This window comes from Oryx dammah, unplaced genomic scaffold (genome assembly GCF_014754425.2).
Source record: "Oryx dammah isolate SB20612 unplaced genomic scaffold, SCBI_Odam_1.1 HiC_scaffold_9, whole genome shotgun sequence".
Lineage (NCBI taxonomy): Eukaryota > Metazoa > Chordata > Mammalia > Artiodactyla > Bovidae > Oryx > Oryx dammah.
The window spans coordinates 8,472,067-8,488,799 of NW_024070193.1; the positions used below are offsets into that span (position 1 = coordinate 8,472,067).

Here is a 16,733-nt window from a genome sequence, read left to right on the forward strand (position 1 = left end):
TTGCCCCTGGGCATGTGACAGCAGCAAATGAAAAGCCCCTCCATCCATCCTAGATCTGGAAACTGCAATAAACAATTTTTCAGATACAGTGTCCAGCACAAACTAAAAAATAATGAGGCACCAGAGGAGACAAATCAGGGAGAAGCAGCAGAGATTAGGCAAAAGAAACACTCACAGGGATTCCAGATATGGAATTATCACAGAGGGAACACAGGCAAAGTTCTAGAAAACTCTCCTCACCAGTAGTCAGCAAAATTCTGACTATTTGAACTGTTAAGTCTCTAATCCATTCTCATTTACTGCCTGGATTGCTACACTCATCATTCTATCTGCCTTTACCATCACCTACCTTGGCAATTAGCTTCCCTGTGGCTCAGTGGTAAAGAACCCGTCTGCCAAAACAGGAGACGTGGATTCAATCCCTGGGTCGGGAAGATCTCCTGGAAAAGGAAATGGCAACCCACTCCAGTATTTTTGCCTGGAAAAGCCCATGGGCAGAGGAGGCTGACAGGCTGCAGTGCACAGGGTTGCAGAGTCAGGCACGACTTAGTGACTAGGCAACGAGCACCCCAGCAATCTGTCCTAAAAATGCACTTCCCAACCCCATCCGCCAAGATGTCTCCCCTCACAGTCTTCTAGCCACACAGAACTCTCCTGTGAGTGTCCTTTTCTTCACCGTCCTGAAAAATGCCTCCCATCCTTCAACATCCAGTGTAAACCTCTCTCCTTGAAGCCTTTCTGAATTCATAAATCCAACTCTCACAGCTTTGTATATACTAGACTCTGTTGACACAATGTATTAAAAATGTTTAAAAGACTATTTCTCACATACACTGTTAACTTTGTGAGGTTAGAGTCTATCTTATTCATCTAGAGCTCCTGGCATCTAGCATAGCACCTGGCTGAGTATGTGCTGAATAAATGTTTTAAGAAAGAAGGAAAGAGTATTTTGAATAATAGGTGCTACGGACTGTTACGGACTGAACTGTGTCCTCCCCAAATATCATATGTTGAAGCCCCTAATGTGACTGTGTTTGGAGATAAGGTAATTAAGGTTAAATGAAGTCATCAGAGCAGGGCCTTAATTCAATAGGACTGGTGTCCTTATAAAAAGATGAAGGGACATCAGGGAACTCCCTCCCTCCATATGCACACATAGAAAAGGCCACTGTGGACACAGCAAGGAGGTGGCTATTTGCAAGCCAGAAAGAGGCCTCACCGGAAATGAACTCTGTTGTCAATGTGATCTTGGACTTCGAGCCTCCAGAAAGTTCAGAAAATAAATGTCTGTTGGTTAAGCCTCCCAGGCTGTATAGTATTGTTATGGCAGCTCAAGCAGACTAATACATAGACCATTTCTCGGATATGAAACATGTATGAATACACATTCTCACTAAAGGTAAGAATTCAACTCAAAGTGACAAGAAAGGGTAGGGAGTAGACATAGGTACACCAGGGAAAATGGCTTTTTAAAAAGTTTTATTTCAAGAACTTTGTTGGTTTTTTTTTTTAACCAGTATCTCAAAAAAAGGTGGGTCAAAGTACAAAAAAAAAGTCAGTTGAATAATAGCATAGGTTTAGAAATCACAGCAGCAGAAGCAATGTACAGACAACATAGACAGACAATCCAACGCATTGTAATTCTCTTCGGGTTCTTTGCTTATGGTGTGTTTTTTCCCTCCTGTACAAAATACACCAAGGCATGCCATGAGATCAGAAAAAGAAAGTTTAACAAATGGTTACAAGAAATAGAATCTGTACAAGAGGAGATAATGCTTCTTCCCCCGCCCCCCACCCCCCATTTCCTCTCTGGCTCGGCTTCAGGCTAAGTTGTTCTGAAGACAGTTCAGCTCCAGGTCGGCCTGGTCAGCCCTGCCACCCTCGAGTTTAGGCGACAGGGAGTTCTGGATGTTAAGTGGCTCCTCCTCTCTCAGGCAGGACTTGAGAGCTTCCTGGATTTTGGGGGGAACGCTAGAATCATCCTGGAAGAGAAAAATAAAAGCTGAGGCAAGAGTGGGAAGGAGACAATGGGTGGAGGAATCAAGTAACATCTCAGACTTTTCTATTATACTAAAACAAAAAAGTAAAACTGAGAAAAGGAAGAAAGTGCTGAGGCTTGGATGAACCAAAGTGACTCATTAGCAGCTACTTTTTCGGAACATCATCCTCAAAAAATACTGGCCATGTACGGATAAACACCCAACAGGTAACTGCGTTACAAATACCTGTAACGGAAGCCAGACTGGGGAGAAACAGTCCCTTTTAATACTCAGCCTGGTCCCTCTAAAGCCTCACCTGCTGGTGAGCTGTGCCCGGCCCCTCTTCACACGACCCTCCATCCTGAGGAGTTCTGCTCTCGCAAAAAGGTCTTGATCAGGAACATGACTTGTTGGTGTGCAAACAGGGCTGTGGTCAGGCGCAGAGCTGATTCCGGCAGAGTCAGGGCCCCGCTCCCCACAGCAAATTCACATTCTCTGACTAAAGGCCGGAGATGTGCGAGCCTATCAGACTTTATCTGCCACACAGATGCCGACTTACATGGCGCTCCCTCAGTCTAAGCACCGTGCTGCTGGTTTGCAGCCCCTCTTTGATGGGTCCCCACACCCCCCTGCCTCTTGGACAAGCTCCTGAGCCTAGCTGAGCTTGTTAATGCTTCCCAGGAAACCCGCACCGGTACAGTCCTCCAGCTCTGCATTCAGAGAACTCTTACAGCGACACCTTCTTCCCACTACTCTTCCTCCAGGAGTCTCTGAGCAGATTTGACCCAGGGGGCCTCGGTTCTTTTGCAGAAGCCCCAGATAGCTATTGTAAGTGCTCAGAATCTTTGCAGATCAAAGAGGCTGTGTAGCCACCCAGGCAGGTTCATGGAGGGCAAGAAGGGCCATGTGCCTATCTGACCAGCCAGCTCAGCCCTTTCTTGCTTTAATCACTTCTGAAAGCCAAGGTACTCATGGTGATTAAGGGCCAGGACATTCTCTACAGAAGGGTGAGCCTGAGTCCATGCTGCCTGCTCCTGAGTCTGACCTGTAGTGGCACTAGGTCAGGGGAGGGACTAGTTGGAAAGTAGGGAAAGGCACTAGGCTTGCATCAGACGCTACAGGTGTTCAGTGTACTGTCCGCGTAGAAACCACTGTGACCTGCCCCGACTCCAGCCTCACTGAGCACTGTCGCAGAAGGCCAGCTTGCACAGAGCAATCTGAGAGTTTCGAAGACTTCAGGAGTGATTTACAGACAACAGCGGAACACATGCTCCCCACTTCCAGTGTGTATGAGACAGGCACAAGGCGAAATGAACTTCATTCTGTGTTGAGGCAGATTTCAGGCAAGGCTGCTGCACACAGCGCCTACAGGCAGTAGGTATTTTCTACCCCTGCTTGGAGAGGCTGAGAAAAAACTGGTCAGGGGCATAAATGTATATGTGCTGAGATGGAAAGATGGACCTGATATATTAAGTGTATTATGTACAAACACACACACACACACACACACACACACAGGTTTTTTTTATGGAGAGGGAAGCAGGATGAGGTAGAGCTCGTGTGAGGTGTGGGGGAAGACGTTGGACATAAACACCTGAGACCCTGAGGAGAAGGGACTGGGGATCACAGCAAAATGTGGAGCAAGACAGGATGGCCTACACTCACCTCTCCTCTGGCAAGGATGGAACTCACTTTCACATTTTTCAAGATAACCACCCCTACCCTGGGCCCATCACACTCTCCTTGGGGGCATACAGGGGCACAGGGATATTCTCCTAACGTGAAAAAGTGAATTTAGTGAGTTGTATAGACCTGGGCATCAAAAGTGATGCCATGAAGGTGGGGAACCTAATTAAACCTGGCCTCTTGAGGACTTGGACAGAGGAGAAAGCTGCCTTCCGGGCCAATGGGTGGGAGAAGTCAGTCCTACAGATTAGGAACACAGGTATCCATCCGACAATGGTATGAGACAAGCTAAGTGCCTTCAGCAGGTAGAACAGGTGAGGGCATGTCTAGACCAGGATGGAGCGATTCTCATCCACGTGTTTGCTCCAGAACGCCATCCTCTTAGGCCTAGGGTGGCTGAGTCCCTCCAGCTGAAGGCCCCCTGGCTTTTATTTGGTGGAAGTCCCTTATCGGGAGGAAACTGGACCTCCCCCTGGCCTAAGCCCTGGGAACTATTTCCAGCTTTCTGTCCCAGCCATATGAGCATCCTTCCGCCAGGGGTTCAGGCCTGGATGTCTTCTTGTTCAGACACAAGCCTCTATCAGAAGGGGGCGGGCAGCCAGTGTTTTACCAAATATATGGAGGAAACAGAGACTGGGAGGTAGGAAAGATTTAAATTGATAGGGTGGGGTGAGGATGGGCAACACTAAGGGGGCTCCTGGAAGATCCATCCACTCTTAGGAGGACCAAGTCCCCGCCACGACACTGCTGACAGCACAGCTGGGAGATGGGCAGGGCGGCTTCTGGCGCTCAGACACTTCGCTCACGGAATTAAGGTGACGTCGCTCATGCCATGCAGTGGGAGGTGCCCAGCCTTCCACACACTTGCCATTCCTCCCGGAAAAGGGCAAACCTTCATAACAGGGGCTGAAAAGCCACAGGCTTTTCCTTTTCCTTCTGAAGTTTCTTTCTGAGGCTGGCTGCTCAGTGACACAAGACCCTCACACACTCAGCTGCTGGCTCACTAGCCACAGGGTCCCACGTCACTGCAGAGGGCCCAGTCCAGGAGCAGCACAGAGTGATGAGCGTAGCAGGGGAGAGGGACGTGGCCCGACACAGACAGCAGCCATGGACCCTTTCCCGACCAGACCCAAAGTGGTACTTTGTTGTTTGAAATCTTTTCAGGGGTTAATAGAGATTATTGGAACTGAGTAGGAAAAGGACCCATTCTATCTCCTTGACTTATGTAAAAGAAATAACCCCTCTACTAAGATAAAGAAAACTCTACAAAATTTTAGGAGATGCCAAAATCAACAAGGTTTTTTTTTTTTTTTTTTGAGGGGTGAAGGGAGAGCGATGGGGAGACTAGCTGCCCCCGTTTCGGCTCCCATCTCATCTGGAGGTTCTCTCACTTTCATCCTGCTGCCAGCAGCGCTTGTCAGCAGTCACTGCGGTGGCTGAAGCAACGGCCAGGGCTCCACTTCATCATAAGGTGGTAACTGTCTTCACTGTCAGTGCACAAGACCTTGACTATGACCAATTCTGACTTCTGGGGGAGGTGGAGGGAATGAGAGGTGAAGTGGAAAATCCAGCTGCTGGACAGGAGAGCCACCCCCCACAGGCTCAGAGCTTTGGCAGAGGTGATAGGATGTGCCCTGGGGCACAAGCTGAGAGAATGATGCCCATGGAAATGGCCCGCAGGATCCCAGAGGAGCCAGAGAGCTGAGTGCCGCCCAGACAACCCCAGGGCGCTTCTCGGGCAGAGTCCACCGTGGCTGACCACCCTGCTCCACTCTGTTTTTGCTCTGCCATATGCTGAACTCAAGGTCAGTGGCAGTTTTCCTGGATAAATGCCTTGCTTTCCCAAAGCTGGGTCCGCAAGAACTGGAGACCTTTCTGTTGGCTCCTGCAACCAAGGCCTCCAAGAGACGCTATTTCCTTCCCCTCCATCTTTGTGAGGAGGAAAGGTGGACATACCAAGGCTGTCAGAAATGCATGAGTCAGAAGCTTTGCCAAGGACCCTTGCACTCTGTGGATAATAAACATCCTGATTGCAGGCACTCCTGTACAGGTCAGGCCTGCTGTCCCTCATGTATGAGATGGCACACCAGACAGTGGGTCTGAGAGACCCCATGGCAGGCCACTGATCACCAGTAATTCATAAATGGCAACTACATGCACATCACTGCCAGGGGCTGGGTATGTTGGGATGGGGTGTTCCAAGACAAGGCACATCCTACATCCTTGCGGGTTGATTGGAGTGGTCACCAATCTCAGATGTGATAGGACATCTTGTTCCCTTGACAGTTATGCCCATCTTAAACTTGGTATCTTGGTACATATCATGTAAAATATATCTGTTCTTTTTCTATCCTTTATAGCAAAGTCTTTTAAAAATTAGCTTAAATTGGCCTTTTTTATTTCTTATTTAAATTGACTCCTTTTCTCCTCCTTCTGCAGGTCAACTTGTTCTTTTCTGGGGTTTGGTGAACAGCCTCATAGACTATTATTTTCTCCTTTGCCTTCTGGGGATGCACTTTCCCCAGTTATAAAAAAAGGAAACGGTCTATCAGGAGACCTCTCACTGGGTTTCAACTTACATTTATAAACCCATCCTCGTTAAGGACAGATTTATCCCTACACCATTGGTTCTGCCAGTGTTCTATGCTTCCCTTTATATCAAAACTTTAAAAAACTATCCTAGATTGGCCTCTTTCGGTGTATATAACCAGTGTATATAAGCCTGCTCATTTTTAGGGCTCTCAAAACAGTGTCAAAGAGATTGTTTTTCCGGCAATCCCAGAGGTTTTCCCACTCACCCCAAAGAACAAGCACCATCTGCTTCAAAGACCAGCGAGAAAGTCCCTAGCAAGAAAAGCAGAGGCTTTCTTCTCAATGTAAAAAGAAGACAAAAATCAGACTTCTAAAGCTGAGATGAAGCTAAAAATCACACGCCATCCTGGAAACGGCTCTTCTGTACTTTGTGCTACTTTGCCTTTCCAGGAAGTGACACGGCCTCATGCCCTTCTTCTCACTCTCATGGCCCGTACAGGCCACACTATCCAGACCCTCAGAGCTCTGAGCAGCGGCTCCATATGCTGAAGTGACCCAGAGACACGGGCAGGGGCGCGAGCAGGCACAAGGGCAGATGCGAAGACCAGTTACCTGGCAGATAGCGTTTCACAGCGAGCCTGGGCACAGGCAGGGAGAGGGAGGGGGACGCGGAGGGTCGCAATGTTTCCTTACGTTTGGGTGAGAGCCCTCGGCAATGGTGGACAGGGAGAAGTTATCGTTGTGGAGCTCAGATGGGGTCCGGAATTTGCTGGTTAGGACAGAAGAGAGAAGGGAAAATGTAAGTGAAACGATCACAGAGAAGGGAAAATGTAAGTGAAACGATCACAGCGACATCTGATAGAAGCTTCACAGGGCAAACACTATTTCGTCAAATGTCATGGGTGTACCCCTATTTTCTGTACCACTACGAAAAACCTTCTGTCATTTAAACCATGGTCCAATCCTTTCTTATCACCTAGAGTTTTCATTACACACTTTAAGGCACTCATTTAGACTTTAGATAAAGAACTGACAACGATATGAACAGCTATGACCACGTTTGTGCCTGCCAGACAATTACAACTACGTCATGACTGCCATCTGGCCAACAGTGATTATAAGATGCCAGCGACTGTAAGATACAATCCAATTTCAGAGATGCTAATATGTGGGGAAAAAATGGGTATCTTAGAATCAATACGCTACAGCAGTATCTGTAGTGCACTGGGTACATGTATTAATAGCGTTTGCAGAGTGGCAACCAGGCTTGGGAAAGAAAGGAGGTGTGCAGAGGAAATAAGGAAGGTGGCATTTGGGCTGAAGGGCTGGGGGAGCCATGCTCTGTGCAAAACGCAAACTGGTTCCAGGAGGAAGACCTAGAAAAGGGTCCTTCCCTGGGCCTCAGCTCCTGCTTCACTATGCCCTGGCAGCGTTCCTTCTCTCCCCGGTCATCAGCAGCAGCCCTGGTAGGTGGTCCCATTCCCACCCTGACTCTCCCCCCACCCCCTCAGTGGCGGTGTGAGGAGCCAAGGGCCTTGGCTTGTGATCACATGCACAGATACAGCCCTGCCTCAATGCACAGGCACAATGGAGAGGCCCTCACAGCCCCAGGACGGTTAGCTGAAAGGCGGCAGAGAGCTGCTGGCATCTGCACGTCCCACGAGTTTACCCAGCAAAGGAGCAACAGATGGCGTTTTGTCCCTTTCCCAGGACCCAGGGCAAGTCCTTCAGTCCATTCTCTGGAGAGAGTCTCGGGTCAGGGGGAGGGAATTAACTGGGGGGGAACAACAGGGGGAAAAGGGGGTGGGGCGGTCCTGCATAAATTGCCTCTTGGGTCCTGAGGAAGCTGAACTCCAGTCTCCTCCTTGTCTGACTCCTGTGACATTTCAGAAGGTTCTTTACTTTGCTAAGTGGTAACAGTGACTGTCTCACGGTGGGTAAGGTCACATCCAAGTGTTCAAGGCGTGGGCTTCAAGGGCAAACGCATGCTGGTTCTCACAGGTGCATGGGTGTCACTCCTCTGCCCGGAGAAGAGCTGAAATGAGACTCCACATGCACATATGGCCCTTCAGATCCAAGTGGAGGAAGTGAGGCCGAGGTCCTAGCACTCCCCACATCCTACTGAGAGGGAACGGGGACTTCCTTGAACCCTCTGTTCTTCTGCCTGGACCAGGGTGGACCAGTTTGAAAAGCAATGCGCTGCTGAATCCTTTCACTGAAGAGGATGGCACATCTGAGGGAGCTGGAGGAGTCAATTCATGCTGATTTGGGAGCGAAATCCTCATACTGGCCTCTAGCTGTCAAAGACCTGGGAAGCAGGTGTAATCAGATGGGGGTGGGGGGCTGAGCGCAGTACTTAACCAGTTACTTGACCAGAGTCAGGAGCTGCTATACTCTGGTTGCCTTTCCTAAGCATTTTAAGAGAAGGTGGCGAGTGTGCGTGTGTGGAATGGTGCTGGACAGCTACAGTCTGCCACAAGGGCCTAACCTCTGCTGCAATTCCAGCACATTCTGTGTAGGAACGGGTAAGCTTGGGTGAATCTCTGGTATGAAAAACGCAAGCAGGGATGGACAGCAGATGCCAGAAACTCTCAGAACCACATTCCTGGATCCCACAGGGCGGGGCTGGCAGTCACAGACTCACTTGGTCCTACGCAGCTTGGTGTTCTCGGTCTTGAGCAGGTAGAGCTTCTTGGCGAAGAACACCGTCATCATGAAGAGCAGGAGCAGCACGAGGGCGGCCGAGCCGACGGCCACACACATCACCTGGAAGTCGGTGATGATGGATTCGCAGCGCATCCCCTTGTGCCAGATGTAGTCCTGCGTGTTGCACCTGCAGCGGTGACAGGGTGAGGCTGAGGCGACGGGCCGGCAGCCGTGGCCGCAGCGAGCATCTGACCCCTGACCCCGGGGCTTACGTCAACATCCTGCTCCTATGAGCAGCTAGAGGAAGTGGGGTGTCCTCATCTGTGCAGACTTTAGGGTTGATATTCTTGCCTCATCTTTACAACCACACCAGGAAGACTGTGTGGCACAAATGCGTCAAGGGCGGTTGACACAAATGAGGTAAACGGGGCGCTGAGAAACTGAGCACACTGGCCATTCACAGGCCTGTGAAGTGACTGAGGGAAGGGAACCCCATTTTCCACTTCAATGACAACAATCACAAGATTCTCCCAGAACCCCCCAAGCCCCTGCCCTGGGCTCTGGTGGGGAAAAAAAAAAGATGAAAAACAAGATCAATAGGAACTACCTCCACAAAGTAGTAGGACCCGCCCTGTCCTGGGGCATTGCAGTCCCATCTAGTTCACGTGGCTAACCAGACACTGAAAATAAGGAAGCGACAGACAAGGACAAGCACAAAGATAGATGTACATTCTCCCCCATCTCAGCAGCCCCCCAAGTGCCGCCCCGATAGCTTCCTGTCCTGTCACCATGAGAACTGTCATGAAAGCAGAGTGAGAATCAACCCTCTGGGTGGGTTTCAGTCCTTTTGTTGAGTGACTTTCTCCTGCCCTTGGGGACATTCCCAGGCTCCAACTCTTCCAATGACATTGCTGTTTCCATGGGAACCAGGCTGCTTCAAAGAGGAAAAAATGTGGAAGGATACAGAGGCAGGCAAAGGAGGGAGGACATGAACCTCAGGGAGAATGACAGAGGAGAAAGGAGTCCAGAAATGGGGAAATCAAACCCGGGAGAATTAGCTACTCCACACCTAGAAGAGGGTGGGGCTCTGTAGCGAGCAGTGAATTCTCTTATCCAGCAGCCCCTCTGCAGTCGTGGGAGGCTGTTGGAGGACAGCGGGGAAAGAAGGTCCCTCTAACAGAGTGCTCTGGAGAAGTTCTGCCATAGCTCTGCTCGCTTCCCTGCAGTGGTCGGGTGACACAGACAAAAGCATGCTGCAGTCTGCAACCAAGGGCTCGGCAGCCTCCTGTGAGTGGAATGTAAAACAGCTTCCAAGCTGGGGTTGGGCCTGGGTTACCCGTCAGAAGAGGCATTTCTGGTAGGGAGGCCCAGGGTGGATGATCCTGGGATGGAAGCTGTGCAACGGGGGCTGGAGTAGACTAGTGAGAAGTCCTCCTAAGGCAGGATCCACTGGAGGATCCATGGTCAGTTTCAGCATGCCACTCAGTGAGGTCATGCTTACTATTGGGGGTCCCTTGATAGCTCCAGGAAGTTCTGGGAACTGTTCTAGTGCTCCAGAGGCAACGAGGGCTCCAAATTTAATACTCTGATGGGGAGCTAACTTCGAAGGTGAAAACCCAGGCCTCCAATAGGATGAAAGATACTAATTTTGCACAGAGATTCCATAGCTCCCAGGCTAAAATAATTACTATAGTCCTCCCTCCCAACTAGAGTCTGACGAGCAAAATCAGGGTTTCCTTGTATTTCTGGTAGCCCTTAAGCAACCAGCAAGGTCTTGTTGCCATAATATCTTGATCACAGTTCTTCTTTTTGGCAATGGCTGGACAGCTCCAATCAGAGCTGTGTGGACACATTTTATATTAGTGACCCTAATGACACAATCATTCATAGGAAAGAACTTCATAGGAAGGAAACTCAAGCTTTAATGACAAAGGCACAGCATGCATGCATTATAGTGTTCTTCTATCAGAACATTAAGACCTATAGAATCTGAATTCTTTATATACCTCCAAAAAGCCCCAGAAAAAGAAACATAGGGAATGGCACTTAAAAAAACAGAGATACCCAGATTACAGAAATGTATCACTCTTAGGACTGGTGGAAACAAGTCCCAGAAGAATCTGAGGTCTACCTGCCACTTCTAGGGCCTGTAGAGGATGGAGAGAAGCAAACCACTCAGCCCTGGACATGTGCTTCATCCAGAATAAGAATAACCCCGTGAGTTCTCCAGCAGGTTAACTACCTTGCTGTGAGGGCAGGTATATGGGGTTAATTACTAATGAGGCATGGGCTGGTGGCTGCACACAACATCCTTACTGACACTAAACTTTCTGGGTCTTTAAAACATGTCAGACTGAGTATCTCCAGGAAGACAACAACCAGGGTAGAAGGAGCAAAGTCACTACCCAGAACTAAGAAACGCCAAACGTCTGCTGTGTGAGGAAGGACACTCTGCTTGACTTGACCTGTTTGAGTGGCTGCTCTCTGAGCCTTTATCCAGTGAGAAGGTCCTCATTCGTGCCACCTGAAGCACGTGCCCCCAGGGTCATGGAGCCCTTCTGCCTCGCACATGGCTCAGGGGGAGTGGTCAGCAGTTCTCGCTTCTCCCAGGGCGTCTATGGACCTTCTCCTTCTGCAAATTTACCTAGAACTTGCCAACAAGAACTTGCCCTCAAGCCAGCAAAGGCCTTTTCCAAAATCCTTGGCCAACTCCTTTCGTTTCGCCTTTATAGTTTACTGGTTTGGTAAAGGGCACGACACTTAGAGGAAATGCACAATCTTACTTCTGAGGAAACTCTCCTAGTGATGAGCTCACAGGAAGTACATTTAAGCTGTTAGTCTGCAGAATATTTACTGGGACCATCTCTTGACCCATAAACACACAAGCTCTGGGAACCTGTCACATCCCCCTCTCTGCTGAGGCAGCCTCCCATGCCCCCTTCAGGAGTTCTCTTGACAATCCCCCTGGACACCTGCCTGCCACATCCTTACCTGCAGAAGGCCCCAATGTTCTCCACCAGGTAGCACTGGCCGCCATTGTGACAGTAACTTGGGAAGAGGTCGCACACTGACCGGCAGGAGCCGTTATGTCTCACAAAGCCACTGCGGCACACGGTGCCATTCTCGCTTGGGGCCAGGTCCCTGCCTGGCTCTCCTGGGCGGGGCCTGAGGGCAATGCTGCTGCCCGGGACCATCCCCAGAGTATGCTGTGGAGGGACAGCGTGCCACCGACTGGTGGGCTGGCCTGTCCCGGGCCCCAGACCAGGCTTCTCAGTGGGCACTAGAAGGTCATTTTCATCTTCCAGGTCTCCGCCTCCCACTGCATCCCTGTCCTCCTCTTCTTCCTCCTCTTCATCCAAGTCATCATAGAAGGAAGTAGTAGGGTAGAAATCAGACTCATCAAAGGGAGTGAAGTCATCGTATAAGTCAAGCAGGCTCCAGGAAGGGGTCTCTCCCCCGGGATCAGGGTGGTGCTCTGAGGTACCTGGCGACCCAGGGAAGCTCCCCAGGTCGGCGCCACGGCCCTCACCATCCAATCCTTCGAAGTAGTCGATGTCAATTGTATCTGATGCTGGGTGGGGCTCCAGTGTGCCCTGAAAGGGGTACGTGGGCTCTGGCCCGTGAGGGTCAGGTGTGCTGCCTCCCAGGTTCAGCCAAACCTCCATGGGGCTCTCCTTGGGGAGCTCAGGGCCTGGGCTCGGCTTGTCGCCAGGGGTGGGGGAGGGTGGCTCTCTGGCCTCCGTAGCCTCGAAGGTGGCTGCAGACGTCGAGGACGGCCCAAGGGCCTCGTCGGGAGTCGGGAGCGTGGCTGGAAGGGCCTGGGTGTCGCCGCTGCCCGCCTCTGCGGTCACTCCGCCCAGGCCTGGGCTCTCGGCCTCCAGCCAGGCTGTGCCCGTCACCGCCGCCGACGCCTCCAGCGCCTCCTCAGCCCCGACCCCAGGGCCCACCAAGGCCTGCTCGCCGCCGGGCGCAGTCCGAGAAGTCTCATCTTTCCCAGCTGCTGGTGGGCCGGCCTTCTCCCGCGTGTCGTTAGCACGCGGCTCCCACGCCAGGACGCTCTTCACTGGCGTGTCTGCCTCGACGGCGCTGCCCGCCTCAGGCACTGTGGGAGGGAGGGAGAGGGGCGGGGCGTCAGCGACCGCGCGCGCGTTAGAGCTGGGGCAGCGCCCCGCCCCCGCCGCGGCTGCTCTCTCAGACCCCCGCCAACCTTAAGCCTCAGCGCCAAGCTTTCCCAAGGCCACGCCCCATCATTACGCCCCGCCCCGAGCCCGCCCCACAAGCCTGAGAACACACCCGACCAAACGTTATCCTCGCTTAGGCCCCGCCCCCAAGCGAAAAGCCCCGCCCCCGCCATCACCCGCGCTCTAACCCGGGCGGCCCTCAGGTCTGGCTCCCGGCAAAGTCTTACCTTCGGGGCTGCATTACACACCAGGCCCCGCCCCAAAGTCGCACCCTTAGGGCTCCTCCCCGAACGCGTATTCCCCTGCCCCGCCGTCACCTCCAGGTCCCGCCCCGAAATCTCACCCTCAGGCCCCGCCCCAACAGGCCCACCCCCAGCCAACACCTCTGTCTCCACACTCGGGTGGCGGCCGCCGAGTCGCCTCCAGCAAGTCCCCGCATCTCCTCGTGCGCCCCTTCCCCCGCCCGAGCTGCAGGCAAGACGCTGCCCCGCCCCCTTGGCAGAGCTCGCGGACACCTCTTGCACCCGAAGCCAACGGGACCCTGGCCCAAGGTGGGGCGCGAGAGCTGCTGGGGTCCCGGTCGCGGTCTGTACCTACCCGGCGCGGCCCCCGAAGCGAGGACCAGCGTAACCCCCAGAAGCAGCAGCAGCGGCGGTGGCCCCCGGCCCGGGCCCCCGCCCTCGGCTCGGCCCATGGCGCGGCGCCCCCACCGCTGTCCGCGGTCTGCCCGGCTGGCTGCGCCCTCGGCTCACCGGCCGCCGCGCCTCCCGCCCGTGCTGCGGCCGTCTCAGCCCACGATGGGCAAAGGGAGAAGCCGCATGCCGCCGCCGTCCGCCGCTGTCCCCGGCGCGCCGCGCCTCCCCGCCTCCCGCGCCGCCGCTGCCGCGCTCAGCGCCGCCCCCACCCCGCCCGCCGCGCCCGCCCAGCCGCACGTAGCTCTGACGCCGGCCCTGCTCAGTCCTGCTGCGGTGGGGACAGACAGACCCCCGGCTCTGCACGCGGAGACAAACGGACGCGGGGTATCGCGCGGACAGGCGCACAGTGCCGCTCGTGGCATTAGCCGCCAGGTGCACTGGCGGGAGACCTGCGGGGCGGGGCCGTGGTCCCGCCCTCCCAGTGGAGGGGCTGGCACGGGCCCCCCAACCGCGAGGAACCCACCCGCCAAGCGGCGAGCACTGAGGGGGGCGCCCAGACACCCGCAGGCTCGGGGCGGGGCTCGGAACGGCCGCAGGGGGCGGAAGCCCCAGCCCGTGCTGTGCCAGTGAGCCGAACCCAGGGCACACGGAGCTTCTCGGTTTCTGCACCAACCCGGTGTTCAGGGCGAAGGGTCTCCGGGAGGTCCCCGAGACCCCACGAGGGCGGGGAGGGCGCTGACAGTGCCAGGCAACGGGGCGAAGTGGACCTCCACTAATCGGATCAGACCTAATCCGTCTGCAGCCAAAGCCCCAGACCTCGCACAGCCAGGCCCGCCGGAACGCATCCTGGGGGCAGGGGCAAGAATTTCCCTCCTCAAGGCAGCCTAGGCTGCGGCCTGTAATCCCGGTTCCTTGGTCCCTCTCCAAGATACATCTCTCCCCCATTCTTCCCGGGCCACCAAAGCTCAGGTTGGTGGGTAATCCCGGCGCTTGGTCGCTCAGTCGCGTCCGACTCTGCGACCCCAGTGGATTGTAGCCTGCCAGGCTCCTCTCCATGGAGATTCTTTAGGCAAAAATACTGGAGTGGGTTTGCCATGTCCTCCTCTAGGGGATCTTCCCAACCCAGGGATCGATCCCGCATTGCAGGCGGATTCTTTACTATTTGAGCCACCAGGGAAGGCCAGGAAGACTGGAGTGGGTAGCCTATCCCTTCTCCACGGGATCTTTCCGACTCAGAAATCATCGAACCGGGGTCTCCTGCATCGCAGGCAGATGCTTTACCAGCTGAGCTACCTATCCCTAAGAGACTAGATCAGAGTCTAGGGAAACAGCCTATGCCAGGCCAGCTGTTACAGTCTATGGGTCCTGTCCTAAGCCCACTCTGCGGTACAGAGCCACTCATCTCCGGATCCCTGCTTGGTGGTGGGAATCGCAGCCTAGTCACCTACTTTGTCCACCAAACCGACTGTCTGTCTTCTGATCTATTAACCCTAATGATGATATTCAAGGTCACTGCCAGAGATGTGGGAACTCTGGTATTTGAGACACTCCCATTTCTGTCACTTGGGACCCACATAACTGACCAAGAACTGTCACTAGTACATGTCTCTGGATGGGGTTGCCTTGATTCAAAGCCTGTTTCTTTCACTGGAACTAGATCTACTTGCTTGTCCTGGTTGGTCCCTCCTCTCCGCATCTACCTGGCAAATCCTTTAATCCAGAAAGGTCAGTTCCCATAACCTTCCCATCCAGGAAGCCTTCTGTCTGACCCAAGTAGTTAGATACTTTTGCCCTGATGGGGCTTCCCTGGTGGCTCAGAGGTTAAAGCGTCTGCCTGCAATGCGGGAGACCTGGGTTCGATCCCTGGGTCGGGAAGATCCCTGGAGAAGGAAATGGCAACCCACTCCAGTATTCTTGCCTGGAGAATCCCATGGACGGAGGAGCCTCATGGGCTACAGTCCATGGGGTTGCAAAGAGTCGGACACGACTGAGCTACATCACTCACTCACTTTGCCCTGATCTCATTGTCTGTCTCCAATAATTCCCTAATAGACTGCAAGACACTTGCGCGGGCAACAGGTGCAGCTGCTTAAGGAGGGCAGGAGGCATAAATGAACAGATGGCAACCATCTTAGTCCCACCATAGAACTGTGGGTCTAGAAGGGGCTGATGTGCTAAAGCTCTTTTCATGGCTTCATATTGCCTCTGGGGACAGTATATACCAGTTTGAAATACAACTTTTTCTGAGCAGCAGAGGGCCAGGCAGAGGTTTGCACTTGCCTGTAGCCAGAAAGGTACTAATGGACCTGCCAACACCATCTCTTTCCTGTAGCTTTTCTCTGCATCTTTTTTTTTTTTGGCCTTACATACAAGGCCTTGTGTGTTGCTTTCTGTGTGTCTCCTTGAGTCTTGAGTAGGGTTGTCAAGGTGGAGGACCTTGGTGGACATGCCCACCTTCTCCTTCCTGAGGCCAGTCTGTGGGAAGGAGGCCTCACAGATGGGTCCTTTGGTGCCTAGAGCATGACAATTACTCTTGTGTTTTTCGCAAGAAAGGTCTGGGTGGGGGCTCTTTCCACACCCCTCTGTTAAAGCTCTACCCACCCCAGTTTATATTTCCTGTCATATATTCTGTTAACACTTAAATATATCCTTTTAAATTCAATTTTTGATTTATGTAAAACAAGCATATGGTATAAAATAAAATATGAAATATCTCCTTCCTCAGTGACCTTCCTCGCTTCTCTGGAATCAACATTCTATTACTACTTTCTTCATTTGGGGATTTTATATCAACTATTATCAGTTTCACTCTGATCCTCTCCAGATCTCACCAGCAATTTCAGAACTAAGCACAGCACACCTGGTTAGGTGATACCTCCATAAGCCAGAAGCTCATCAAGGCAGTGACCTTGGAGAGTCAGTATCCTGTCTCATATATGTGAAAGTAATAACCCATAGAGTGTCATATGAATGTGGTTATTTTTTTCTGGGCACAGTGTGAGGGTATGCTAAAAAAGAGAAGCGAGAATATGTAGAAATTGGAGAGTGAAAGAAAGGTAAATAGACTATTATCT

General features: G+C 52.6%; 1 protein-coding gene across 1 annotated transcript; it reads right to left on the bottom strand.

Annotated features, from left to right (window-relative positions):
- Positions 1-3,267: 3,267 nt before the first annotated feature.
- Positions 3,268-13,718, bottom strand: CSPG5 (chondroitin sulfate proteoglycan 5). The gene is made up of 5 exons (XM_040247278.1): positions 13,342-13,718; positions 11,835-13,031; positions 8,842-9,030; positions 6,891-6,966; positions 3,268-5,193 (listed from the first exon to the last, which is right to left on the bottom strand). Exons 1-5 carry the CDS (start codon positions 13,716-13,718, stop codon positions 5,083-5,085), a joined length of 1,950 nt encoding a protein of 649 aa, XP_040103212.1. The 3' UTR covers positions 3,268-5,082.
- Between the last annotated feature and the right edge of the window lie 3,015 nt (positions 13,719-16,733).